This window comes from Talpa occidentalis, unplaced genomic scaffold (genome assembly GCF_014898055.3).
Source record: "Talpa occidentalis isolate TD23 unplaced genomic scaffold, MPIMG_talOcc4v2.1 talOcc4.7, whole genome shotgun sequence".
Taxonomy (NCBI): Eukaryota; Metazoa; Chordata; class Mammalia; order Eulipotyphla; family Talpidae; genus Talpa; species Talpa occidentalis.
In genome coordinates this window covers 98,718,161-98,745,815 of record NW_023605083.1, presented here as the reverse complement: position 1 = coordinate 98,745,815, position 27,655 = coordinate 98,718,161, and the positions used below count along the sequence as shown (strand labels likewise).

The 27,655-nt window shown below is 41.1% G+C and overlaps 1 protein-coding gene across 12 annotated transcripts in view; it reads left to right on the top strand.

Annotated features, from left to right (window-relative positions):
• The window catches only part of SPECC1 (sperm antigen with calponin homology and coiled-coil domains 1), a 228,951-nt gene that overhangs the window by 44,027 nt on the left and 157,269 nt on the right, over positions 1 to 27,655 (top strand). For 10 of the 12 annotated variants that reach the window (XR_008549693.1, XM_054689431.1, XM_037494121.2 and 7 more), the window contains 2 exons: positions 5,653 to 5,822; positions 17,777 to 17,912. Coding sequence is in view for 11 of the 12 variants with exons in the window: in XM_037494118.2 (XP_037350015.2) it covers positions 5,653 to 5,822; positions 17,777 to 17,912 (306 nt within the window). In the remaining variant the exon portion in view is untranslated. Of the gene's footprint in view, positions 1 to 3,371; positions 3,389 to 5,652; positions 5,823 to 13,700; positions 13,947 to 17,776; positions 17,913 to 27,655 lie in introns of those variants that run through there. The other 2 variants (XM_037494122.2, XM_054689433.1) reach the window with 2 other exon arrangements.

Genomic DNA, 27,655 nt, shown 5'->3' with positions numbered 1-27,655 from the left:
TGCAGTTCTAGCCTTTTTGCTCAGGTTTTGGATCCATTTTGAGTCAATTTTTGTATATAGTGTAAGGTAAGGGTCCAACTTAATTCTTTTGAATAATGTGGATATTCAGTTTCCTCAGCACTTGACTGTCCTTTCCCATTGAATGATTGTGGCACTTTGTTACTTTTCAATAGACCTTTTGAAACTATCCCTATAGAAAGAGCTCTTGATGTATTTTATTTCCAGCTCCTTTTCTATTGCCTTGGCAGTTCTTTGATGTGAAGCCACATAATAGGTAAGGAAATTACTGGTTAGTGTCCAACTCTTTGGAATACCAGCTTCTTGATTCTGCTGTGGGAATGGAAGGGTAACCCAGGCAGCGAGTCTGAGTGTTTCATCTCAATATACTTCCCAGATGACAGCCTCTCTCTAGGGTCTGTGTTTCATATTAAGTAACCCAACTCCTCCTCTGTTTCTTATCCCAGATTAAGAAGTGCTTGTCATGCATCTCCACCGTCTGGCAGGGCTTCATAGTCTCTCCATGTTCTTATTTAATTTTAAAAGTAAGTTTGGGGGCCTCCCTGGTGGCACAGGGGTTAGAGTCTCAGAGCCTTCAAGCTATTACCAGCCACTGCAGCACTACTTAGATCCCTGGCCAGGGAGGTGACCCACAAGGCGCAGCAGACCTCTCCTGTCTTGCCCGCTGTTCCCCTCAGCAGTGTATTTCAGACAGTCTGCCAGTTCTGTCCCCTACTCTGTCTCTGGTGAATCCTCTCACAGTCCCCCGCACCCCCACCTCTGGCCTACACCCCAGTTCTTGTATGCATAAATAAATAAAAATAAATTTTAAAAAAGTAAGCTTGTTTTCAGGGTTGAGATGTGAGATGTTGTAGTAAGTGTAATGCAAATATTCCTTTATGTTTGGTTTCTCTTTTACCACTTCTTGGTTCTTGTATTATTTGATTTCAGCTGGTGGGATAAATGAGTTTTAGTTTGTTTGTTTGTTTGTTTCTTCTGGTTCTGTGTGAAAATCTGTTCTTTGCCTTACTTACCAGGAGGAATCTAAGGCTAATGCAATGATTTTTCCTCTTGAGGCCACAGGAAATAATAAGCTCTAAAGAGTTTCCTCAGACCTTCAGCTGAAGTCTGGGATTCCCTGAGTTGCTCCCAAACCAGATTTCAGTGTTAACATTTCCTTGTTAAATGGGAAATGAATCAGGTGGCTAAGACCCAGCATCTGTGTATTCTTTTTCCTCTAGAAGTGAGTTTTCTCAACTCCAGCCACTGACATTTTAGGTCAACATACTTATTTGTATTGGGGGCTGCCCTTTTGGTTAAAGGATACCCAGTAGCACCCCCAAGTGTGACAACCAAAACCATCACCCCACGTTGCCAATGTCCCTGGGGGAGAATCATTTGCTCACCCACGTGCCCTAACTTAACTACCACTGCTGTTGAAGAGGTCGGGAGCAAGCTCAGCTAGATATTTTCAAAATGCTGTTCACTTACATTCTGTTTCCTGCAGAGTCCCCTGGTAATTGAGCTATGTGAACATTCTTATTTTGTTAGTTCTCAGACTTGAATGCTTCAGCTTTCCGCTTCCTGGTGCTTATTGTACTTGTTGTCGAGACCTTGGTGCCCTCTCCCACTCCCAGAGACTCTTATTATTTTGTGATAGTCCAGAATGGTTTCCCAGTCGCCTCTCAGTTTTCTTGCCTTAAAAGGGTAGTAAATCCAAGACCCAGAGACTGAGTCCTCCTGAAGGTGGTGATTAAGTAGCAGAGTGGCTTGTTTGGAGCCATGCACATGGGCTCTGATGTTATTTCCTAGTGCCCAGACACCTAATTGTAGTCCTAAAGCTTGGTAAGAAAATAAAATGTTTGGAAAATCTAAAGCTAACACTCCTGAAAAGATCTCCCCACCCTTGTGAGTGGGTTCCTAGATTTAATTGTAATGCCTTGGTCATTTTGATCCTTTGAGATATTTAGGGAGGCTTTTCAGAAGTTGGAATATTAATAATTGAAGCTTCTTCTTTTTTCCATTTTCTTACAGTTGGCCAGAGCCCTTCTATTTATTTTCTGTTCCTAATTCACATCCACAAGAAAAGTATTATTCACCCTGCCTTCTCACCTGTGTTTATCTTTCAGCAGCTAGGGTGTATTAGGGCTGAGGCCAGTTCTAATGACTGTAAGGTGTCTGCAGTCGGTGTTTTTTTTCCCCCTCACTCCTTTCCCTCTTCCACATTTCCACATGAAAACAGGCTGCTCTATGTATAAGAAGAATGCTTTCCTTAAGTCCGCTACGTCTGGTGGCTCCTGCCCTGAACACTGATTTGATTGATTCTTCACTATGTATTGTTGCATTAATAAAGCAGAACAGCCCTCCGGAAACACAATGAACTGTTTGCCAGGACGGCAGCTAATATTTGTTGAGCTCTCAATATCCGTGTTCTCCTTCAATCTTCACAGCTTCATGAAGTAGGCATTATTAATTCAATTTTGGGGGGCGAAGCTGCTGAGAATCATAGTGTTGAAGGGCATGCTCGAGTTCACAGCATAAACAGTGCAGCTGGATATAGACCGGAAGCACGGAGCCAAAGGCCCTTATGTTTTCTCATGGGAGCAAAGATTACTCAGAGAGGCTGTGTCCATCCCTGGTGTTTAGGAGCCAATTAAAACTGCATTTGAATCCTGGCTCCATCATGAACTCTGTGATTTGGGCAAGTCACTTAACCTCCCTAAGCCAAACAGTTTCCCTATGTATACATCGGGGGTGATGCTTTTATAGGGCTATGGTGAGGGCCTAATGAGATAGGCATGAAGAGCACGGAGCAGTGCCTGGCTAGGCTCAGCGTGGAGTGGGTAGCTGCTCTCACGTCACTACAGTGCTTATTTAATTAACTGGTTCTCTTTGTCAGCCAGTCAGGCTGGGATGAGGGCTGAGGGAGGGTTACAGAAGTGGTAGGAAGCAGACTGAGTGAGAACCTGTGGGAAGCTAGGAGTGGACCTGGGGTAACCTGCTCCCATTCTGGCAGGAGGCCTTCCTGGAAGTGAAGAGAGAAGGTCAGAGCTGTAGGTGGACACCTGTGTGGGTGAACTTTTCCAGTCTATTTCAGAAGAGCCCAGGACTGGGGATGGGAAAACCAGGGGAAATAGTAGCCTCCAGGAGATGTCAAGAACACTAGGAAGACTCCGGTGTAGGCTGGGGATAGAGGCCAGGCAGTGCTGAACAACCTTTTACGACATGATAGTGGGGAACAGGGAGCAAAGCTGCTGGGCAGTGTGGCTGGAGAGTAGGGCAAGCCCTGCTTTACTCACCTGCCAGCCGCCATCGTCCTATTGCTGGAAAGCTGCCCACTACTGCTCCAGACAGCCCTTCACACCTGCCCATAGGACTCTTCCTGGTTCAAGTGAGTAGGACATTCATGGTTTCATTTCTGTATATTTTGAATTCTGAAAAATGGTAGAATTTGAAGGAAAGAATCTGACTGGTGGGTGGGTACATAACACAAGGCTCAGACTGGGAAAAATAATGGGAAAGGAGAATGAAGTGAACTAAGAAAAAAGAGCATGATAAAGAAATGAGAATTTTCCTGGATATATTCATTTGGGAATACTTTGGTTGGGTTCAGAAGGTTCTAGGAAGTAAAGAAAGGTGTGATGATACAAAGTGACCCTGAGTACTTTGCCTCTGAGCAAGTAACTCATTCATCTTTGAAAAATGGTTGAATGTTTTTGAACACACTGTCCAGAATTTGTTGCCAGAGATTAAGAGAGGAATTTAGATCTTGTGTTTTGACAGAATTGACTTTTTGAAACCGAGGACTTAAACTCCTGAAACATTGGGAAAACAATTGTGAGAAAAAATTCCATTCTCTTCCTGCTGCTTTTCATCTTCTCATTCTTATCTTTCTTTTGGGGAAGAAATAAGAGGCAATTCATTTCAGGGATAACCTGGGCAGATTAAGGACATGTAGCTGCATTATGGGATCACTTTATGTTTCCATAAAGTAAGCCCAATAAGAGTAATTTCTAAGTAGTGTATCATAACATAAAAAGGTGCCTTGATGAAGCAGATATTTTATTTGTCATCTCCATGGGACTGGCTGACATGTACTGGCTGGTTCCGTAGAATTGGTAAAATTCATCAGTAATTCTCTCCAAGAACAACTCAGCCTACTTAGTTTACTTTAATTGGAAATACTAATAAAATGAGTTACTGTATAGGTCTTAACCTAGGAATTCTTTCATTGTTGCTATGGAAACCAGCATTAGAAATTGTGGGTTGAAAAAGATAAATAGGTGGTGCTAAACAACAGTAAAATACATGACAAATAAGGTGGTTTTTTGTCCTGTAAAACTGAACAAATATTCATGATACCTGGAACTAAGTTTAGACTAATAAGGCTCTGAACTAATCATAAAGTTGAAATTATGAATAATTTTTTCTGTGGAACACTATCAAAAAATTACAGAATTTTTAAAGATATATTTTTACCTGCAGCCACATTCACAGAGCTGTTAGGATAGCAGTGCTGCTGAAGGAGTTCCAGGTGAACTCAGACACATCCCATCAGCCAATCCCCTCAAGTAGGAGCAGGGACTGGGGAGCCCTTGCTGAAAGACATTGACATGTTTCCTCCATCCAGGATGAGAAAGAATGGAGGACAGTCATAGCCTTAGCTAGGCTGGGGAGGATGTCTGTTGTTTTTTCCTTCAGTGGCTAATGGGGTATACTGGGAGGTAGGAAGGGGAGATTAGGCCCAGCCATGATCCCTCAGAGGCAGTTAATTAGACCCCTATGTCCTGTGAGTGTGGCGAGTGGAGTTAGCCAGTGTTTTTTAAAAGTTTGTTGTTTGGATTGTTTCTTTAAGAGGATAGAACATTGTCTATGGTTTTGGAATTTTGTCTCATGTACTCAGTCACTAGAAGCCATGGTGCCCACAGCAGTAAGGGTTGGAACTGTGTGAGACCTCAAGGGCATTGAATGTAGTGCCACTGTTGGTAATGGAAGGACAGTGGGTGATGCCAGGCTCAGGCGGCCTTCCGTGTCTTTGGGTATGGATTTGCCTCCACGGTCTTTGACTGCACCCTGCTACTTTGTACCATTTTTTTCCCCAAAACTATTTTAGTTAGGATGGTAACTCTGTCTGACAATGTCTGGTCTAATCAATTAAAGTGTGCTCTATTAATTTTTAAATGATATCCATTTTTATCCAAAAGAAGAAAAAAGTTGTGCTTCTGTGAAGTGTAATTTTCAAGTAATTCATTTATGTCTATATAAAAATTGGGTAAGTTGCTCCAATGCAAACCTAAAGTTGCAAGGCTTATGGACATAGTATGTCTTAATTCAAGCTGACCTGTTTTATATGAGTCATGTATACTATACACACACATATATTAATATAAAATATATAGTAACATTGTGTTAGGTGTCCCTGACCAAGATGGAGCTGAACAGGTATGTCAGAACATCAATCCCATTGCACATGTTTTAATAGTTTGGTAAAAGCTGTTGTAGAACTGTAAAACTTAGTGCAAAGGCATCATCTAATCATAAGGACTTGTTCTGTGATAACAATGTGGATATGGTTTATGGCAGTAAAACTTTATGATGTCACTCAGCAAGTTCAACTGGTGGACACAAATGTTTCTCTTTTCTGCTCTTCTACAGTAAGCCAGACTTACCAGGGCAACATGAGGAGTGCAGCCAAGCCCTGGAGTCCAGCTGTCAAAGCCGGGAGCCATGGGGCAGACCGAGCACGACCCCTCCCCACAGCCTCTTCTGGCATGAAGAGCTCTAAATCTTCAACCTCCTTGGCATTTGAGTCCCGACTCAGCAAGGTATAGAATAAACCACACAGGGTGGGGATGCTGGGCACCCCTGGTGGCTCTGTTGGGGAGGCTTGAGGAGTTCTGTAAGCAAAGCCATGACCCCACAAGGAAGGGAAGAAGGTTCTGAGGAGGGTTCGAAAAGGGCCAGCATATTTTGACCTAAAGGAACAGAGCAAAGGGGGTGAGGAGGAGTGCCTGAGATAGAGAAAGGAAATTTACAAACTCTAAACAGAGTAATTAAGATCCCTTGCCCTGAACTGCATTGACTTTCCAGCCAGGGTTTTGCCCCCAGCACCCTTCAAGATGGGGGTCCCATCACTAGTATCTCACAGCTGTGATAATCCATTTGTCAATTCTCTTTGTCTTGCTTGATGTCTAGGATTGTTAACCCTGATGATTATGCCCTCTGTATGGGAATACCTTTTTCCCTGGGTCTTCTCTCTCCCCAGTCGCTGTCCTCTTCCCCAGTCTTCACTGCCACTGCCTCCTCCTCCTCCCCTTGGTTTCCAAAGTCAGGTGCACCTGAGGCACAGTATTCAGGCCTCATCTTCTTTTCTAGCTACTATCATACTCTACCTCCTTTACTATCTGGAGATGAAATTCAGAGATGGTATGACCTTCCTACACAATACATTTAAAAAAATCAATATAATGTCTTGACTATAAAAGGAAAATATAATGAAACAATCCATATTTGCCATCTGCATGTGCCTGAGCACTGCTGTGCTTAAGGGCCTGGATGTTCCTCACAGCACTGTGGATGTGGCCTCTATAAGGCAGACTGAGTCAGGGTTGTTTTGGCAATGACTTAGAAACAATGAAGGATGTTAAGGGGATGACATGATCATATTGAAAAGATGAACACTCTTGGTAAAGTTCTGAAGCAAAGTGCAGTCTTCCTTTGGTATTCTTAGAAGGCACAGTGTAAAAGCACATTGTTTTTATATATACAATGAAGTGATACTCCAGCCTCAACTCAGTTTAGTTCAATTCTGACACTGTCTTCTTGGCAACAGCGTCAGATTGCACAGGTTGAGGACTTTTCCTTCCAAAACCTCCTCCACTTCAGACACTGGTAGCAAGTCCCAGGTTGCTACCTGTACTTATGGCCCATGTGACTCCATCCTCGGGTTCATTTGTTAGGACAGCAGACAAAATTCAAGGAACCCATTTACTCACTGGGTCTCTGATTTGTTACAAAGGATACCGAGGGATATGAATCAACAGCTAGAAGAAGAGAAACATAGGACAAGGTCTGGAGAAAAGGTGTGGAACTTATAGGCCCTCTCTAGGCACCTGGATTCTCTCCAAATCTCCATCGGAAAACCCTAAAGCCCTTTCAGGTTTTTATGGATGTTTCATTACAGAGGCATGATAGATTAACTCATTAGCTATTGGTGATTGAACTCAATGGAGAGAAGGAGGTGGAACTGGAAATTCCAACTCTCTAATCAGTGGTTGGTTTCCCTGGCAACCAGTCCCCATCCTCAGGAGTTTCCCAACAGTTACCTTATTATAATAAGAGGTGCCTTTAATGCTCTCACCACTTAGGAAATTCCGAGACGTGGGGGGAGCTATGAGAAAGGAACTGTGACTGAAGACCAAATATATGTGAAAAATATACATTTGGTAATTCAGGTATTATATTTCCTATAATCACAATATCATGGTGTCTAAAAGGTTCCTTGAAAACAACCTTGATTCCTTCCCCTTTTCCCATTGAGTAAATACTAACTCTATTCTTTTTTGGTGACTCAGATTATAGCCCACAGCATCATTCTTAAACCCTCTTTCTCAAATTCCACAGTCCATCCACAAAATGCCATCACTTCTACCTTAAAAATAGATGTCATCTCCAACTCCCACTGCCTCCCAGGCTACCCAGGTCATGCCACCACTCTCCTTTCTTGGGCTTCCCAAATGATTGCCCTGCTTTGGTCTTTGCATCCTACGTATGTTCTGTGCTCAACAGAAGCCAAAGTGGTCCTCTAACACCTGTCTTATTTCTCTGCTTAAGATCCTCTAGGGGCTCTCCTCATTCACTCAGGGTGAAAAGCAAAGTCCTTGAAACAGCCAGTGATGGTCTGAGGATCTGGACCCATTCTTTCTCAGACATTGTTATCATGGCTCTGCCAACTTTCCGGCTGAGAAACTTCATCATCATTAGCTTCCTGAGCTCTGGCTAAGTTCTGCTGGTGCCCAGATGTGGTCCTTCCCCGAGCCAGGTGTGCTTCTGCAGCAGGTTCACAGCTCCCCCTGCCTGGGGCACTCCTTCCCTTCCCTCCCTGCACCTCTGTAGTCTGTGTTCAAATGCCACCTTCTCAGACAGCATCCCAGATACTTTATGTAAAGCGTCTCCTTGCTTGCCTGACTTTCCTTCCTGACTCTTACTTCCATCACATACCCCTGCTTGGGGCTAGAATGTAACCCCCCATTAAGAGGGGGATATCTGCTTTTTTGTTTGTTCCACAGTCCATCCCTCAGCTTAGAGAAGTGCCTGCTTCCCAGCTTCCCAGCAGGCACTCTCAGGGCACTTGAATGTCCAAGTACACTGGTTTTCTGGGAGTGGCAGTATGATGATGGGGTGTTCTTGGTGGCTCAGACCCAAGCTGAGCTGGGTTCTGGCTCTGTCAACTTTCCAGGTGAGAAACCTCAGGTTAAATATGGAGCTGTCCTGAGCTCCAAGATGAAGGTAATTTGCCATGAGGAATAAATGTGAATAAACAGCTCTACATAAAATTTTGTTCATTATTCTGTTATTCTGGAGCCAATCATTCTCTTCATGATTTTTGTTTTTATTTTCTTTGACCTATAACACTTTTTGGGAGACATTTTTAATTTAGATCTTAAATCAATACATGTACTTCCCCAAAAGCAAACCATTAGTGTTCTTGGAAAATAAAAACATTTTGGGAACAGTGTTTAAAAATGTTGGCCACTTCTTCCAGGTAAGCATTTTGGAAACTTTTTCCATGAGGGAAAATGCCAGGGAAAAAGTAAATACTCATGTTGGGGACTTTCTGCTCTTATTTCTGATTCTTGGGATCTTCAAGCCTAATTCTATAAAAGAAAATGACAGAAGACATCACTGCTTATACCTGCACCTTTCTAGCTCTTGTCTTGTTCCCCTGTTCTGATCATTCTTTCCTTCCTACCTACAGTTGTGGGTAGAGAAAAATGACTAAAAATCCAGAAAAGAAAAGGAAATAGTGATGGACCAAAAGGTCGATAGATTTCCCCCACCCTCTCAGCATTTTGCTTTGAAAATTGTAAGTGTACAGAGGAATCTGGATTATACAGAGCATATCTACATACCACCACCTAGATTCTACAGTTAACATATTACTATATTTGCTTTGTAAGTAAATGGATACATATGGGATAGACAGATATATTTTAACTATTCCAAAATAGAGAAACAGAGACAAATCAACAAAGTAAAAAAAATAACTGACTTCAACCGGCATAAGCTGAAGGAACTGTGATAGAACAGGTGGAAGAACAGGGACATGCAGGGACAGGAATTTACTGTGAATTTTCATTGTGCTGTTCCAGTCCAGACAGGAAAGGAAATCAGCGGGTGCTCTGATACAGACAGACCTCTTCATTCTAGCTCTTTGCCAGGCTCAAGTCTATTAGTCAGGATTCCCTTGGTTGCACATGACAAAACATTGACTTGAGCTAGCTTTGCAGACAAGAATAATATTGAACAGATGCAAAGGCTCCCATGTCTCTGGGTAGGACCAGGGTGCCAGACTTGAGCTCAGGGAGACTGGGACCAGGGACTGACACCCCAGGACTCTGTCATTCATCTTGCTGCTTGTTTCTGCTTCTCTGTCACCTTGAAGTAGTGATATGAAACATGGCTTCCAGTATGCCCAAGCCTCCTTGGATGGCTTGGTTGCTGCTTTGTTTACTTCTGATTTGTGGGTTTTTTTTTTTTTTTAAACAAACAAGTAAAAGTTCTCTGCTTGGCTAGGCATGAGTAATGCATAGACCCGGCCCAGTCTTCTGTGACCAGGGATGTCAGATATCTTCTCTCCCCTCCTCCTCCGCCCCCCAGCAGAGTCTTATATTTTAGGTCAGTTTTTTATGAACCTTGGGGACCCAGTCTGCTTATTTAATGATTCTCAGGGAGTGCTCTAAACCTGTGTTCCCCAATACAGCAGCCACTAGCCACGTGTGGCAAGTGAGCCCTTGAAAAGAGACTTGTCAAAATTGAAATGTGCTATGAGAGTGAAATATACACCAAAGATTGAAGAGTTAGTGCAAATGTAAAATACCCCATTGACAGATTTTACATCAAATGATGACATTTTAAACGTACTAGGTTAAGAAAATATGTTCTTAAAATTAATTAATGGTCTTGTTTTGCTTTTTTAAAGTGACTATTAGACTAGATAATATAAACTTTTATATGTGGCTCATATTCTATTTCCATTGACAGCACTGCTCTACACCTTGAGTTCTTAAAGTGTGGTAGCCAGGCCGGCATCAGCATCACCTGGGAACTTACTAAAAATACGAATTCTCAGGCCATGTCCCAGACCTTGGTGGTGGTGGTGTGATTGGGGGCTTTGGGTGCAGGCAGTGTGTTTGACAAACTGCACAGGATCCTGATGCACACTCAAATCTGAGAACCACTGCTCCATCTATCACACGTTACCTGCCTTTAAAAACCAGATTATGTTGTGTGATGATTTTAGAGTTTTGGATTTCTTCCCTGTCTTTGTGGAATAGAGAGGAATTTCTTAGTTACTTTAATCGGCAAGTTCTTTAAACTTTTTTCCTTTTGTAAGCTTTCATGTGCAGGTGCTCAGCAGCTTAAATATCAGTGAAACCGTTAGTGAAAATAGTTATAAAACATATCAAAGCAACACCGACGCACACACCTTCGTGGGGATCTTCTATAACAAACCAGAAATCCCAACTGGTACGGAAGCTACATTCGATGACCGGGAAACAGAGCCAAAAAATGCAGCCATGAATAGAGAAAGAACAAGAATGAGTAACCGAGACTAGTAGCTTTCCATAACTGATGTTGCATCCAGAAAATAGTGATGGAGTAAGAGTAGCTTTACCTGTTTGCTTTAGAGGACAGGTAGTATCAGTTTTTAGTTATTATGTCCTGCCTCCTGGGAAAGCTTTTAAGCAATAAATCTTTCTCAGATGAGAAAGGTGCAGGGGAAATGAAAGGCTCCCTGTAAAAGCACTGCTGCTACCCAAGTTCCTTGTGCTGTGGACTAAAGGGATGATGAGTTATTGGCCTGAAGTGTGTTTTATTTACCCTTTTTCTTGGAAAGGATAGATTCAGACTGCAAGTGGGACCTCAAAGTCCACGAGGAGGCAGAAGTTAGGTGCCACTGGTAAAATAGAAACCAGAAATGGGCTTCAGGGCTGGTATTATTTGTAGAAGCCACAGAACTCTTAGGAGGAGCTTTCATTTTCGGAGACCAGGCCACGTGCTGAGGTGTTTTGTATACTTCATTTCCAGTTCTCACAATAGCTGTGTAAAGTATCTGTTATCCTTAGCTGTACCTGGTAGATCATAGGCAGACACACCAAAAACATTCACTGAGTATTGTTATTGAATGGATTTATCAGACGAAGAGCCTGAAGTTCAGAGAGGCTAGTGACTTGCTTAAAATTCTACTCTGCCCTCTGGAATCCCCATTGCATTGCCTTAACCTTTTTCTAAAACACTCCCTTCTTGCCCTTGCTTTAATTTAAATTTAACTTTTACCAAGACAGCCATAATGAAAATAATGATGATGATAATTTGCGTTAGTTATTATTATACCTGACATCTATTTCAAACATCCTATTTGTCAGGCACCATTATTCTTAGCGTATTACGTGGCTAACTTATTTAATCTTCAGAGCCACACTCTGAGTTCCCTGGCTATACCTATTTTTTAGGTGAAGAAACCAAAGCACAGAGAGGTGAGGTGATTTGCCTAAGCTCACACAGCTAGTGAGAGGCAGAGCCAGGATTCAAGCCGTGTAATCTGGACTCAGAGCCCATGCCCTTCCTTGGTCACAAAACTACGCTGCCACATCAACATAGTTCTCTCACCCTCACCCCTGCAGGATGGGGCAGGAGCCTCCTATTGGTTCCTGTTGGTCTTCAGCCAGTGGTGTTGTGGAAATATTATAGGCCTTGGAAACACAGTCCTGGGCCTGAATTCCAACTCTGCCTCACCCATATTGTCTTGCACGAGTCACTAATCTGTTTTATCATGTACAACATCAAAGAATTGTGTTTTGAATGAGAGGAAACATGTAGGAAAAAGACCTAGAAGAATCCACAGGTACCTGTCATGTGCCTTGTATCCTTAGTTCCATTATCATTACTCGAAATTCTATCCCTGAACCTCAAAACAGATTTCTCACCCCCATCTTCAAAATAAACACTCAACTCTGCCTTAATTCTCTCTCCCCTCAAATGGATCGCTCTACCTCCCTTGCCTTGCTGCCTCCTACTGCTTTCCACCCTGCCCCCTGCTTCTCCTTGGCCTGCTCACAGGGGGTCTCCAGCACAGACTCAGCCATATCACTTGCTTGACTTCAAACACCTTGGTGTCCCTGTTGTCTGCTTAGCCAAGTCTGAATCCTTATCACTGCACTCTGGATGGTGGCACTCCGGAGGGTACTGTGTATAAGTATACTACCTGTATGAAATATGAATGCCCAGCTTACAGTAAACTTGCAGCAACCACAACACAGAACTGGAGTACTGTGCCCAGGATGGTAGATAGTAAAACCCAGGGCAAGCAAAGGTAGCTCTTGGTGCCATAGTAAGAAGGGAAGGGCCTCCTGGGAACTCTCTCTATTCTCTTTTTATTTGTACTTCTCCCAAGCATGTGTATAGGGCCACTCTGGGTGGCCTGGTATGACAGAACCCAGAGGTAATAGCCTCCTTTCTTTTTTTTTTTTTAACTAATCATGCCATTTTATTTTCTGTATGTCTGATGTTTTGACATCATGAGTCTTACTGATCCTGGAGAAATTTTCCCTGTCCCTAAGCTTATCAATTAATAGTAAAGGACTCACCAATCAATGAGTGTGCCTTTCATACTCAAATCAGTCCACCCAAGGCCCATAATCCCACCACCACCACCACCAATGCCTTTATTGTGCTTTCACACACCAGGGTCAGGTTCTGGACAACCAGACACTCCCTGAACCCCAGTTCTGATCCCAAGCTTGCCAATCCTAAGCCTGCGCTTCATGCCTTGCCCATTTGAATATCCTCCTTTTCACCAGCACCTCTACTTTCATGCCCATGTCTTCCTGGCTCTCAAGTCTGGACTGACTTCAGTGTTTGCTAAAAGGCAATCAGATGAAATTGAATATGAAAGGCTAGGCAATGGCTGAAATCCCTTTGCAATTTCAAAATACTAACAACAGCTAGGGGGTGGGGTGGAGAAGGAGGGCATTTTCTCAAGACTTTCCCATAGCATATTCTTTTAGGTGTGAAATGTTGTGTTAGCCAAGCCCTACATTATGTGATGGCCTGTCCGTTTTGTCTATAGATTGAATTTAAAGTCCACTTTAAGATTAATGGTCAAAATTCAACATGTTTGAATGAAGGTTGTATTCAATCTGTCACTGCAACATTCGCCACAAGGGCCCTTATGGTCCAGTGCTTATGATGTAAGGAGAATTCAGAGGCAGCCACTACATGGTAGTGAAAGGATAGGAATAAAGTACAGTCTTCATCGAGGAGTATAAAGGTCAGAGCCAGGGTTTACACTGGTGCAATGTACAACAAGCCTGCTCAACAAATTCTTTAAGCCTAAGTATATAAAATCTAATAAAACAATTAGGGTTTATGAGGTGAGAAGGACTGTAGGTGATTTAATCAAATTGTTCTGTTTTGTAGGTGAGGAAACTGAGTCCCTATGTACTAACTTGTCCAGGGCCCTGAAGCTAATCCATCATCCTTTTTCTAATACAGCACAATACTTCATTCTTTAGCCCTAAGCTTTTGTTTGTACAAATAAAGATGCTGCCATTGCTACTAGCCCAGAGAGTCTCTGGCTGGGTTCCCACAGTTTCCATGATGATGATGATGATGATGATGATGATAGCTACTAACATTTTTGTGTTTTTGAGTACACAAGACTGGAGGTAAGTATATTAATTTTTTGTTCCTTTTAGAATTAAGGATCCATAGCACAATTTCCCCAGTCACATAGGTGGGAAGAGGAAGAGTCAGATCTGTCCCCAGAAGGCTGTCTCTGGAACACACATCCTTAACCACTACTTGGACTGCCTCCATGTGGTTGCTTGTATACAAGGATATCTTGTATATAAAAATCCCATAACCTGAGTATCCTTTTGCGTCCCCTCCCCTGCAAGCAAAGTCAAGGCCTGAGACTAACTGCTAAATCCTTACGGGACACCCTCCAACCCTGAACCTGGTGCAGTGGGCACCTGGGCATTCCTTCTGATTCCTGCTACTGCTGTCACCCCCATTGGTATTCTTACCACCACTCACACCACCTGTGTGGCTGTGCCAAGCAACAAGGGGAGTTTTCCTACTGCTTGCTCACTTTTGTCCTCTTTGCCTCCACCCATCATCTCACCAAGAATCAAGCCCTAATGGAAAGGTAAGGGAGTGGAGCTCACCTCACCACCCAGTACCACACTTGGGGGTTGAGGGGTGGAAGCTGTAGTGGGTTTATAGCCCCAGTGGGGGTTCTCCCACATGTTAGATTCCATTTTGATTTACAGACTGAGTCTTTGCATTCTGGGCCTTTTGCTATAGAGTTTGATAATTCTGCATTTATTCATGTCAGACTTGCATCTTTCTTAATATTGGGGAACCAGATAGAGGACCCAAGTGTATATCATTTGCATTATTTTGTTAAGCATTCCCTTCACTACAACAATTTCCCTTTTTCATTTGAGGTGTCATCTAGGGAATTCTCAAAGTCTGAAATCATAATTACTTTTCCTCTGGGGATGCAGGGAGGCACCTGGGCATGCTTCTAGAGAGAGCAAATAATAATTTCTTTTTAGGGAGAAAAAGTTGGTGACCCCATGAGCAACTGTCATTTTGTACTAAGTACATGTTACTCTGGTGACCTGATAGATAATTTGAGTGGCTGGACAGCTTGGCTGTAAGAACCCTTTTTACTGTTGAGATAAGCATAAGAAAAACAATTATGGGAGTCCCTATAAGAAGTGTGACTAGGTGACTGCGCCATCAGTCTAACTGTTAGATTTTGTCAAAATCTAACTGTTAGGATTTGTCCTGTTGCTCAACTAGTCTCTGCTGTGGACTGGAAAATGTGGTTGTGTTTACATCTAGGAACTGAAAGTGCTTGCAAACACCCTTTCAGTATTAGTTCTTTATTTTAAAAATTAATAATTTGTGTAGAGATCTTGACCAGGATTGCTTGGCTAATATTAAGACTTTTGCCTTCCATCTTTTAGAAAGCAACTATAGGAAGTTGTTTAACAAGTAGATTTTCAGTTTGAGATAATGAAAAAGTTCTGAAGATGAGTGTGGTGATGGCTGCACAGCATTATGAATGTAATTAATGCCACTGAATTGCACACTTAAAATGGCAAATTTAACATTTCATGTATTTCACCACAATATATATTTTTTTAAGTAACATTGAGGAGAATAAAAAGTAACTAGCATTTGCAGAGGTGGAAGCAGGACCTTGAAAAATTACAACCCCTCCTCCAATTTTCTTTTTCATAAAGCATAACATACTTTAAATAGAGTATAAAGTATATTAATCTTAGACTTAGCTGTTCAGCTCATTGAATTTTTATATGTATTATGCCTGTGTAACCTCTACCAGACAAGATGTAAAACATTCCAGCACCACCAAAGGTTCCCCTCCGTTCGGTAACCCCTAGAGATAACTGCTATTTTGATTTCCTTTTGTTTTGTTTTGTTTTTATTTTTAATTATGAGTGGAGAACAGTTTTTCCTTGCTATATTTCTTACTCATAATATTAGTATAAGTATTATTGTTTTTCTTGTATTTTCCTACTGTAAAACTGTTAGCGTAGTACTTTATTTTCTTTCTCTTTTTTGCTTTCTTTCTTTTTTTAAAAAAAGATTTATTTATTTATGCATACAGTGCTGGGGTGCAGGTCAGAGGTGGGGGGGTGAGAGGATTCACCAGAGACAGAGTGGGGAGCAGAACAGGTAGATTTACTGAAATCTGAGAGGAACAGTGGATGAGACAGGAGATGTCTTCTACACCATGTGGGTCAGCTCCCTGGCAGGGATCGAACTTATTATGCCACAGTGGCTGCTGATAGTTTCATAGTGCTGAGACTTAACCCTTGCACCACCAGGGAAGCCCTCTTTTTTTGCTTTCATCCTCCACCAAGCCACCCATACCCATACCCCATCAGCCTCCCTTCCCTGTATCCTCCACTCCCTGCCCCCCACCTCCCCACCCTGTTCTGTCTGACAACCATTATATTCTTTTTGATGAGTTCAAGATTTATCGCCATTATTTGCTTTTGCCAATACTTGAACTTCATGTCCGGTGTCTTTCACTTAGCATTTGACTGTGAAATCCATTCATTTATTAACATTTCCACATTCTTTTTAAAGTTGCTGTGTAGTTTTCATTGTATACTATACCACTTTAATTTATCCCTTCTTCAGTTGAAGAACATTTAGATTATCCTAGTTTGGGGCTATCATTTGCATTATTACAAGGAACAGTTCTTTGATAAACTTGCGTGCTTTCTTGGTTATGGAGTGAGAGTGGGGTGCTGAATCATAGGGTGCAAGTGTTTCGCTTCATAGCTACTGCCTGTTTTCTGAAGTGGCTTCACTAGTTTCTACTCCCATCAAGCACGAGTTGTGGTTGTTCCTGGACCTCACGAACACTTGGTACTTTATCACTTTCAAGCCGTTCTGGGGCATGTAAGGTAATACACTGAAATTTAAATGATGCAAAAGTGGAAAATTTTTTTAATTGTGCAAATGTTTAAACTTCTGTCCCTCAGTAAAGACCCTAAAGTCAGTGGAGCAGGGTGAAGAGGGGCCTGTGGCCCCTTGACCTCTGCCTTGGGCAGAGGCTGCCTGCTCTGTGTCTCCATCGATTTGACAACTTTTTCATGCCCTTTGTCCCAGATGTAGCTATATCAGTGTTGGCCTTGGGCCTCTGCCTGTCTCTGGTATTCTAGACCTCTCCAATGATGTTCCTTAAATTTATAATGGTTCAGAGAATTTATTTGCGGTTTTTCTCACTAATCTTGAATGTTACTTCCTGAGCCAAAAGTGTAAGCACTTTTAGGGACCCCCCCCCCTTATACTTCCATACCATCAGTGAATGTTTGTTCTGCCTTTTCGTGACAGGGAAGAAGGCAGAAAAGTAGTGGAGGTCTTCTGCTTTCTTTCTGTTGTCCCTTAACAGGATTCTGACCTCCAGACAAGTTTGCTTCCCTTAGAACATGCTGTCTGTGTGTTGAGCTTGGAGTTAAGTACACGGTGATATTCAGGCTGTTTTAACTCTTCCCTCTGTTTCCTCCAGATGTTTGTTTCTAAGCTATTTTTTGTTGTCCTTGATATTTTTGTGTGTGCATTGTCCTATTCTGCCTTTCATGTGTCTCGCAGTACTTTTTCCACCTGCTCCCATTCTTTTTACATTTTTTTTCATCAGAGAAGCAGGTGTTTGCTTTTTTGTGATTTTTTTTTTTACTCATTATTTGAAGTGTGATGTGATAGGTAATATTCACTCATAGTCTCATAACGTTCTTTAAAACAGCAGTGGAAGATCATAACTTGCCCTCTAAATGATAGACACAGGTCTGTCTCGCTTGGTAATTTTTCACTTCCTACTGCTGTGCACCGCAACTTGTTGCTGCATCTCAACTGCTGGTCAAGTGGCATTGCTTGGTTGCTTCTTTGTGTATCACATTCATTATGGAAAATGTATCTCTTCATCTTTTCTTTCCCTCTGCCTCTCTCTTAGCTCAAGAGAGCAAGCAGCGAGGACATGCTCAACAAGCCTGGAAGTGCTGCTGTTTCTGGGGTAGCTCGACTAAAAAAGACTTCGACAGCTGGAGCCATCTCTGAGCTCACTGAGAACCGCCTGAGGAACAACCCAGGTAGGAGGGAGCCAGGAAGGTGGGAGTGAGGGAGGAGGGACCCAGGTAGGAGGAAGCCAGGAAGGAGGAATCCAAGGAGGAGCGAGACAGGGAGGAAGGAGCCAAGGAGGATGGATGAAGGGAAGGGAGGAGAGAGCTAGACAGGCCAAGCCATTCATCTTGGCTGTATGAAATAGTAATAGCTTCCATGGTTCAAACATCGTTTCCCTTATCAAATATGCTTCAAGCACTTACTCTGGGCCAGGAACTGTTTTAGGCAGTATAATGTCTTGCCCAGAGGAAGCGCAAGTCTCATGCGGAGCTAGAGGAGAAGTAAAACAGTAATAGGGGGTTCTGTGGTTCTCTTTTGTCCCTCTGGTTGTCAATCTGTCACCATGTGCATTTGAGAAGCAGGCTGTGTGGGTGCCTATTCTGGGGTTGTCTTGGTGCAAAGTGTGTTAGATGAATGAATGACCCCCATGGTTCTCTCACAGATGTGAGCATTTGTCCTGTATCCCATGGCAAACTGGGAAACCCCTCGCATGATAGCTGATCAAGTTTGCTTAGATGGCAGTGGCTGTTGGAACTCATGAATTTTCTCAGTGTTACTAGATTTTTAAGAAACAAAAGGTTTTTTTAGCCACTAGTTGAGTTCAGAGCATAGGAAACTTAAAACATCAGCGAATGTATTTCATTTTCTTTCTGAACACACAGATAAGAAAGCTCAGCATTCCATGGACTAACTCTTATAATGAAGCTCCTTGTGTTGTGAATTATCAGAGATGGGAAATAGCTGAAAGATGTCATTATTAAGTTATAATCAGGGTTCATGGTAGTATACTTATGATTTTCACACTTTTACATAAAAAAACTCACAGTCCAGATTAACTTGCCAAAGGTATTCTTAATTTATTTAGTTTTCAAAAAGTTGAATCTGTGAAGAGTATGTCTTTTTTTAGATATAATAGGAATGGCCATGTGTTTCTATATCATGGTCTTACTATTTTAAAGACTGGTGTCATAATAAATACATACACATTTAGCTTTAAAAAAATAGCATATGAAAGTACAACTTATTTTTATCAAGGCAGCCTAACATTGATTCCAAAAGTTAACAAAGCACCTCTGAAAAATGAAAGGATGAAATTATCCTCAAATATTGATGCAAAAAATGTGAGATCAAATATAAGTGAAATGAATCAGACGGAGAGAGACAAATATGATGTAATCTCACATATTTGTGGAATCTGAAAAACAAACAAAATATCAAGTTCTCTGAAAACAGATTGGTGGTTGCCAGAGGTGGGGTGGTGGGGAATAGGCAGAGGGTATAAACTTCCAGTCATATACTATGTCATGGGATATAATGTACAACATGGTGACTATAGTAATGATACTGTATTGCATATCTGACAGTTACTAAAGGGTTAGATTTAAAAGTCCTCAACATGAGAAAAAAATTTCTAACTCTATATGGAGATGGTTTTTAAGTAGATTTATTGTGTGATCATTTCATAATATGTGCAAATAATTGACTTAATAGTAGTTGTACACCTGAAACAAATATAATTGTCAATTATTATATCTCAATGAGAAATACCCCCCAAAATTCAAAAATAGAATTCAACAAGAAGTTAAAAGGACAATAGTGCATCACAATAAAGTAGATATATGCCGTTCAAGAATGGCTCAATATTAGGAAATTTTCTAAATGTGATAGACTAGACCAAAAAAGAAAAATAGTATGGTAATCTATATAGAAATGGAGGATGCATTTGAGAAAATTAGCAGTCTTATTTTTTATCAGAAAGATACTCTTGGTAGACTGTAATATGTGGATACTTTTTCATTGCTCTTCTGTATTCAACTTCAGGTTTTATTATTTGAGATAATTAGGGCTTTAATTAAAAATTATTTTTCCCTATCACCATTCCTTATACACCCTTGTTCTTTCATCCCTCCCTCCCCCTTTAGCCTCAAAGCCCTCAAGGCATTTATTAATGTTCACTAGGTTTTTATTTTAAACTATTTTACTTTGTCCAGTCACCCACTATGTAAATGTCCAGCATTTTTCTTTGTCATTCTCACTGGCTTTATTATACATAATTCTTTTGAATTCCCTCCATTTTGCTATAAATGGCTGCATTTTTTTCTTATTGCTGAATAGTATTCCATAGTGTAAATATACACCTCTTCTTTATCTGGTCCTGAGGTTTTGTTTTAGGGAACATTTTTTATTGCTATTTTGTACTGCTTTTAAATAATTTTTTAAATTATTATTTGTTTATTATTTTTGCTCATAACATATAAGAGAAAGTTTAATGATGAATACTTTCAGTTTTTGTCTATTTTAAAGCTTTTATCCCTCCTTCAATTTTGAATGATAGTCTGGCATGGCAAAATATTCTTGGTTGAAAATCCTTTCTTTCAGGACTTTAAAATATATCATGTCTCTCCATAGCATGCAAGGTTTCCTTGAGAAATTGAGGTAATCTTAACAGGGTTTCCTTATATGTGATTCATTTTTCTCTGGAAATTTCTAGTATTCTTCCCTTGTCATTAGTTTTTAACAGTTTGATTAATCAACTATAATATGGTCTCAGGTGTGTCTGTTTACTCTTTGGGCTTCTTGGATCAGAATCCTTCCCCAAGATAGGGATATTCTTAGCTATTACTTCTTTTTATATATATAAGATTTATTTATTAATGCATACAAGAGCTGGGGTACAGGTCAGAGTACAGATGTGGGAGATGAGAGGATTCACCAGAGACAGAGTGGGGAACAGAACAGACAAATCAACCGAAGAACACTGCTGAGGGGAGCAGCGGGCGAGACAGGAGAGGTCTGCTGCACCATGTGGGTAGCTCCCTGGCCGGGGATTGAACTTGTGCTGCAATGGCTGAAGACAGCTTCATAGGTTGCATCTTAACCCGTTGTGCCACCAGGGAGGCCCTATTACTTCTTCAAATAGTTTCTACCCCTTTCTCTCCTCTACTTCTGAGACCCCATGATGCAACTATTATTTCTCTTGGTATTGTCTTATAAGGTTCTTAAACTATTTTTGTTCTTTTTAACTCTTTTTTTGTTTGTTTGTTTGTTTATTTTGCCAGTCTGTTGGGTGTTTTCCACTACTGTGTATTCAGACTGGCTGATCTTATCAGCTGCTTCAATTGTTTTTCTTCTTTCAGTAAGCATAGTTACTCTTCAGGTATGTTACCTAGTTCTACTGGATTTAGACTTTTCCCAGATGTTTTTTTTCCTTCATCTGTGGAATCTGTCTCTTCAGTTTTAGTTTTTATGGGTTGAGCTAAATGATGTTCTTTACTTAACTTGATCTGTTTGCCTTATATTAAGATTATAGGTTGCAGGATATAATTCTAGGTTATTTGTCAAGAATACTGGAGTGTCTGTGGCTTTTATAGACTGAAGCCTCGCCCCTGTTTGGATGACTGGCACTCTAATGCCAGTAGAGGTAGGAACTGGGGCAGCAGGGAACCAAGAGGCTACTGCCGAAGAGTACCAGGAATTCACATTTTCTTAAAACTGCAGGTGCCTGAGCTGCAGGGAGATTCTGCAACTTCCTGGGCCAATTTCTCAGTCAAAGCTTCCCCAGGCCAAGACTGGCCTCTCAGTTGAGGCCCAGCTCTAGTTTGTGGATTCTGCGACTAGAAACTATAGAAGAGTGATCTGGGAAGTGTGGGTTCTCACTGCAGACAGGCCATAGTCCCAATTGTGATGGCCGTGAGGGGAGAACAAGGGGTATGTGTTTATTGTGTCTGTTTGTGCAGTCTGTAAAGGTTTTCTTCTCTTGCAGTCCTCTCTGGATCCCCTCTGGGGTGGGGTGGTGGTGGTTTGGGAGGGGTCTGAGATCAGGATAGAGCCTCTTTTGGGGGTGGGAGAGGGACTATTCCCAGTGACTTTCACCTGCTGAGCATTTTCTTGAGGTGCACCTCCTGCCACCTAGGTGCTTTAAAGTCAGATTACAGGCAGCAACACCTTAGATGAATGTTATCCCAGCAGTGGCCCAGGCTAGGGTGGGCCAGGTATTTCCCCTAATACATAAGTCAGTTGTAATAGGAGGCTCACATATGCAGGACCACAGTAGACCCTTCTCAGACACATTTCATTTCTCTAACCAGGCCTTCCCCACAGGCTTAAGCTCCAGCTGCCCATATCAGGGGCCTCCAGGCTCAAGCTGACAGTCCCCACCTTAAATAAGGGCTAAGCCGTCACTGTAGGACTATTCAGATGGCCTCAAGCACCCTACTGGCAGAGGTATATGATGTCTCACCCTCCAGTCCTGATTCCAGTCCTTGGTTGATTTCTAACAGTGTAGTGTCAGTCTTTGCCTAGATCTATTTGGTTCCCCTCCCCCAGTATTTGACTATGGATCTCTACTCCCCTGAATCTATCTGTTTTCTACACTTGATTGTGTGTTCCCTTCTCCAACGCAGTCTCAAGTTCTGAAGTCCCTGCTGTGGGCATTTGCCCTTCCATCATCAACAAAAGTAGGCTTCACAACTGCCCTCTCTTAGGTCACATTGGCCAGGAGGGTTCCAAGTAAAATTATATTGCAGTTTTCCAGCCCTCTCTGCTGTGTTTCTTTTCCTTACAAAATTAATGACCCTTCAGTCATCCTTCAGGGACTGCTGTTTTCATCTTTACACTATTTTGTTGTATATATTGGGAGGACGTAAGGCCATCTTTATTCTTTTCCCATCTTGCTGGAACTCTGAATATTTTTTTAATAATTAAAATATTTGTATCAGGCATTATGCTTAATGGTGAAATCCTGGAGGATGATTCAAGGCTCTCTATTGTCACCACAGTCATCTAAATTTTTCTGCAAGTAGTAATCAAGGCAATAAGACAAGAGAGCTATAAAAGTGTATAAATGTTGGGAATAGGGGAAAAATCATTCTATGCAGATAGTAACATTGTATTAACATTAAAAATCTTAGAGTTTTCTGAAAATTGTACCATTAGGAAAAACTCAAAAATGTTCTGAAAATCTATTGCACACAATAAGAGTTCACTGGATGGCTGGTTCAAGAGTATAAAATATCAATCATTTTTTTTCATAAGTGACTAGTTAGAAAAAATAATAATATAAGAAATCATCCCATTTACAAAGGAATGAAAGAAGATAAAATACTTAGGAATAAACATAATAATACAAGAACCTGTATACAAACATTTTTCAATTCTGTTAGATGTAAAAGAAGATATAAATAAATAGAAGTATATACATGGCTCTTGGATAGAGACTGAATATAGTAATAGGTAATTTAATAGATATTATATATGTGGTAAAGATGTCTAAATTATTCTGTGAATTCATTTCCATACCAATTAAAATATCATTGGGAATGTAGGGATGGAAACACTGATAAAATGATACTTGTTTAAACTGGGACAATTTTGTCCTCCACCACAAGCCAGACAACAGTTGACAATGTCTACAGATATTTTTGGTGTCATAACTAAGGGGGTCCTACTGACATCTAGTGGGTAAAGTTGGGGATACTGGTGAACATGCTACCATGCACAGCTCCCGCAACACAGAATCATGCAACATAAATTGCTACTAATACTGCTGTTGAGAAGCCCTCGTCTAGAACTATAAATATTCTACAATAACCAGAACATTTCTGAGAAAGAATTTTCACAGAACTAACCTTAAGCATCTTGGAAGTGGGGGAGAGATAGGCAGATCATGGAAACAATGGAAAAAGACCACAACCAGATTATTTCTAGGTTATGGCAGCCAGGTCTTCTGCTGTCCCATAGGACTTGTTTCAGCTGCAACAAACTCGAAACACCTGCATCTGTACTCACCACTGTGCTGGCCTCTCCGTCTGTAAAGTAGTATAAAGAAAAGGCAACATTTTATATCAAGATGAATAATTCACTCAGAAATAATTACTTATTAGGTCTACAGTAAAAAATAAAGCTGGACCCCAATCTCATTCCTCTCATCAAAATAAATTCAAGTGGACTCAAGATTTAAATAGTAAAAAAATGAAAGTACACAGAGAAAAGACGTCAGGGAACTGAATTTTTAGTCTTGGCCTCATAAGAGTCTTTCTAAGTAGGCACAGACACAGAAACCATAAGATAATGAAAAATTACATAAATATAAAACACTGCTTTGTTAAAAAAAGTGTTATTTGCAATACATGTAACAATGGTTTTATTCACAGACTTTATATAAGTCACTAAGAAATAGGTAGTTCAGATAGCCAATAGAAAGATGCTAAGTCTTAAGTATAAGGAAATATAAAACAAGACAATAATCAATTTCCTATTTTCCCACATAAAAATGTAAATGACTGATAATTTCTGGTATTATTAAGGATGTAAGGAGCTGCATATGACCTGTAATTGATATACAAGGATAATGTAGTATCTATCTAAATTTGAAATATGTATAATCTTTCACCAAGGATTTCTACTGTTTGGCGTCTAAAATTACTGATACATTTGGTGAAAGGATGGGACTATAACTGAACAAGATGTTCAGTTGTTACATTATCATAGCACTAAAATACTGGGTACACCTAACTGTGTAGCAAGGGCATCACAGGGCTGGCTATGCAATGAGATTTTTGTTTCATTGAGTAGTATGTAACCATGAAAATGGAAACAGCAGATTTATATATACTGATAGGGAAATATCAAGGTAGTAAGTGAGGAAAATAACATATAGGATGATCTTGTGGCTTTTAATTATTAAAAGTATATGTTAATTTTATTTTGAGATCATAATTTTTTCTGGAAGTATTAAGAATAGTTATATTATCAGAATTGAAAGTGGTTGAAAAATTTTTAACACATATATATTGCTTTTAAAAATTGAAAGCTGGGTAAATACAAGTCATAACCTAAACCATTTTTTTCCTTAACCAAATCCTTCTTCTTGTTGTTGTTGTCTTCCCTGGTGTTTCTGAACCATTTGTTGGTGAATTATTTAATTGCTAATCACAATGTATACCACCTTTCTTCAGTATTGCTTTAGTACTGGTTTTTTTTTTTTAAAGATTTATTTATTTTTATACAAGAACCAGGGTACAGGCCAGATGTGCAGGAGGGTGAGAGGATTCACTGGAGACAGAGTGGGGAACAGAACAGGCAGACTGACGAAATACACTGCTGAGGGGAGCAGTGGGCGAGACAGGAGAGGTCTGCTTCACCATGTGGGATTCTTGCTGGCTGGCCAGGATCGAACCCGTGCTGCAGAAGCTGCGGACAGCTTCACAGCGCTGCGCTCAAAACCGCCTGCGCCGCCAGGGAGGCCCTAGTACTGGTTCTTTTTTTTTTTTTTTAATTATTATTTTTTTAAAGATTTATTTATTTATTTATTCAAGCACTGGGTACAGTCAGAAGCGCGGGAGGGTGAGAGAATTCACCAGAGCCAGAGCGGGGAGCAGAGCAGGCAGAAGGACCGAAGTACACTGCTGAGGGGAGCAGCGGGCGGCAGGAGAGGTCTGCGCGCCATGTGGGACCCTCCTCCGGTGGCTGGGAAGCAGCCGGGGATCGAACTGGCATCGCAGAGGTTGCAGGCAGCTTCGCAACCCAGCGCTCAACCGCTGCGCCACCAGGGAGGCCCCCCTAGTACTGGTTCTTAATGTAAACACATTTTCACACCCTATGGAGTACTGGCTTCCTTATTTGTCAAATTAAGAAAATCCCTATATCCTAAACAGAGTTGCTGTCAGAACAAAATGGTGCATACCTTGTTAACTGGAAAGCATTATTAGAGCATAAGATGCATTTTTGCTTCCTATAGTTATTCAAATGCAATTTTCCTCCTACTTTATTATAATTAAATTATATCCTTTGATTTAGTATTTGTCCTAAAAAGTTACATTCTGTCTCTGAAATTTTTATTTTTAAATGTAGATAGTTCTCAACATTTTATATCAGCTACTTAATAGCTGTGTCTTTTGAGCATTCTCCTATATTCCTAAGATGACATTTTTATGGGGAATTTGGACCCAAGCATCAGCTGATGAATTGACCCCGGGAGCCGTAGGCTGTGTGGTGAAGTTGCCTGCCAGCATTTCTGCTGTGGGTGCTGCTATCTCTGCAGTTGTGCAATAGTGCTCCTAGCAGTTGGTAGCATTTTATCTTTATTTTAAATGTGTGAAAAACAGAAAATAAAAGCGCTGATAATGGGTACAAGTTTTTAAATCTCACTGCCATTGAGACAAAGAAGGAAGTGATTTAGTTGTTAGAAATGGCATCCCCATTTGGATGCTTACTTGAAGCAGTTTTCTATAGTGAAAAAGAATATGATTAAAACAAGGAAAGCACAAAGGTAATATGTAGTGATTTCCTCTAAAAGAAAAGATGTGATGATAAATTACATATTGACTCTTAGGAAACAATTCATTTTATAGCCCTTAAGTCTCAGTTTTTGAACTTTTGACTTTGGAACAAGTTTTTTAAATATATGGCCTGGTATTATGTGTGTTTTCTCTCAATTGTATTAATTTTGAAAAGCATTCTGTCATAAAATCATAATACAATATTTCAGTTTTATACTCATAATACTCAAATCTGCAATCAGTCTGTATTGTACCCTTTTCTGGGTATTGATCTGTCTTTAGGGAGAATCGCTTCCACTTAAAGCCAGGAGAAGAGGTTCCGTCTTTTGGTGATAGTAATCACTCTGTTGCTCACATTTGCATAGTGCTGACTTACCATCTAAGACAGGTGATAAGGGAACTGCTTCAATGGGAGATACATGACCTTTCTGGAAGTCTTTTCAAGACTATTTCTAGGTTCTGGCAGCCAGGTCTTCTGCTGTCCCATAGGGCTTGGCCAAAATTTGTTTCAGCAATGACAGAAACACAGCAGCGGCAACAATCTCAGAACACCTGCCGTTGTGCCCACAACTGTGCTGGACTCTCCGTCTGTCACCTCACCTGGTGTTTGATCAGATCAGGAAGCTTGCTGTAAGAAAGGTCAAATGAGCTTGGTTTTGTGTCTCCTATGTCCACCCCCGTTTCTACACTCACCATCCACTATTTGATTTTTTTCCATACATATTATTAACATTATTATCTGAGTTACAGCCCTGGTAGGGTCTTCTTCTTTTTTTTCCTAGAAGATGTCCTTTACGTAGGTCTCATCTTACCCAATAGGTATAGATTTTAGAGGATAGGGTGGTGCCTTGTGTGTAGACAGCTGTCCTCACCGCCTACCCCATTAATTGCTCATCAACAAGATCACAGAAACTGTGAGTCTCCCCAGCCCCTTCCTGCTTTTAAAGAATTTGGCCACTAGATGGCAGCCTTGTCAAGAACGCTGACGCACATTTGTGTCCTGGGTCTGACCATGGCTTAATCACCTGATTTAGAAACCATCCTTTTATTCATTTATTCAACAGATTTTTTTTTTTAGTGTTTACTATATTCCTAGCCCTGTTGTAGGCAAAAGAGATGCATCATATCAAGAAAGATTTCTGCCAGCATTGGAGCTGTGTGAACAAGATGTGGGAGAAGTGAGGATATCCGCTAGGCCTGGGAGAGGCTGCTCCAAGTGGAGACAGGTGTTAAAGCAGAGTCTCTGAGGGACTCAAGGTGACATGCCCAGGAAAATTAAGAAGCCAGTGTGGCCTCTGAGTGAGCTAGGAGGAGAGCAGTAGGATGGAGGACAGGAAGGCTGAGGGCGTGCGGCCATGAAGGACATCGCTGGGACTTGGGATATTCACTCTGACTCTGTTGGGGGAACTTTGCAAAGTTTTGTGCAGAGGAGC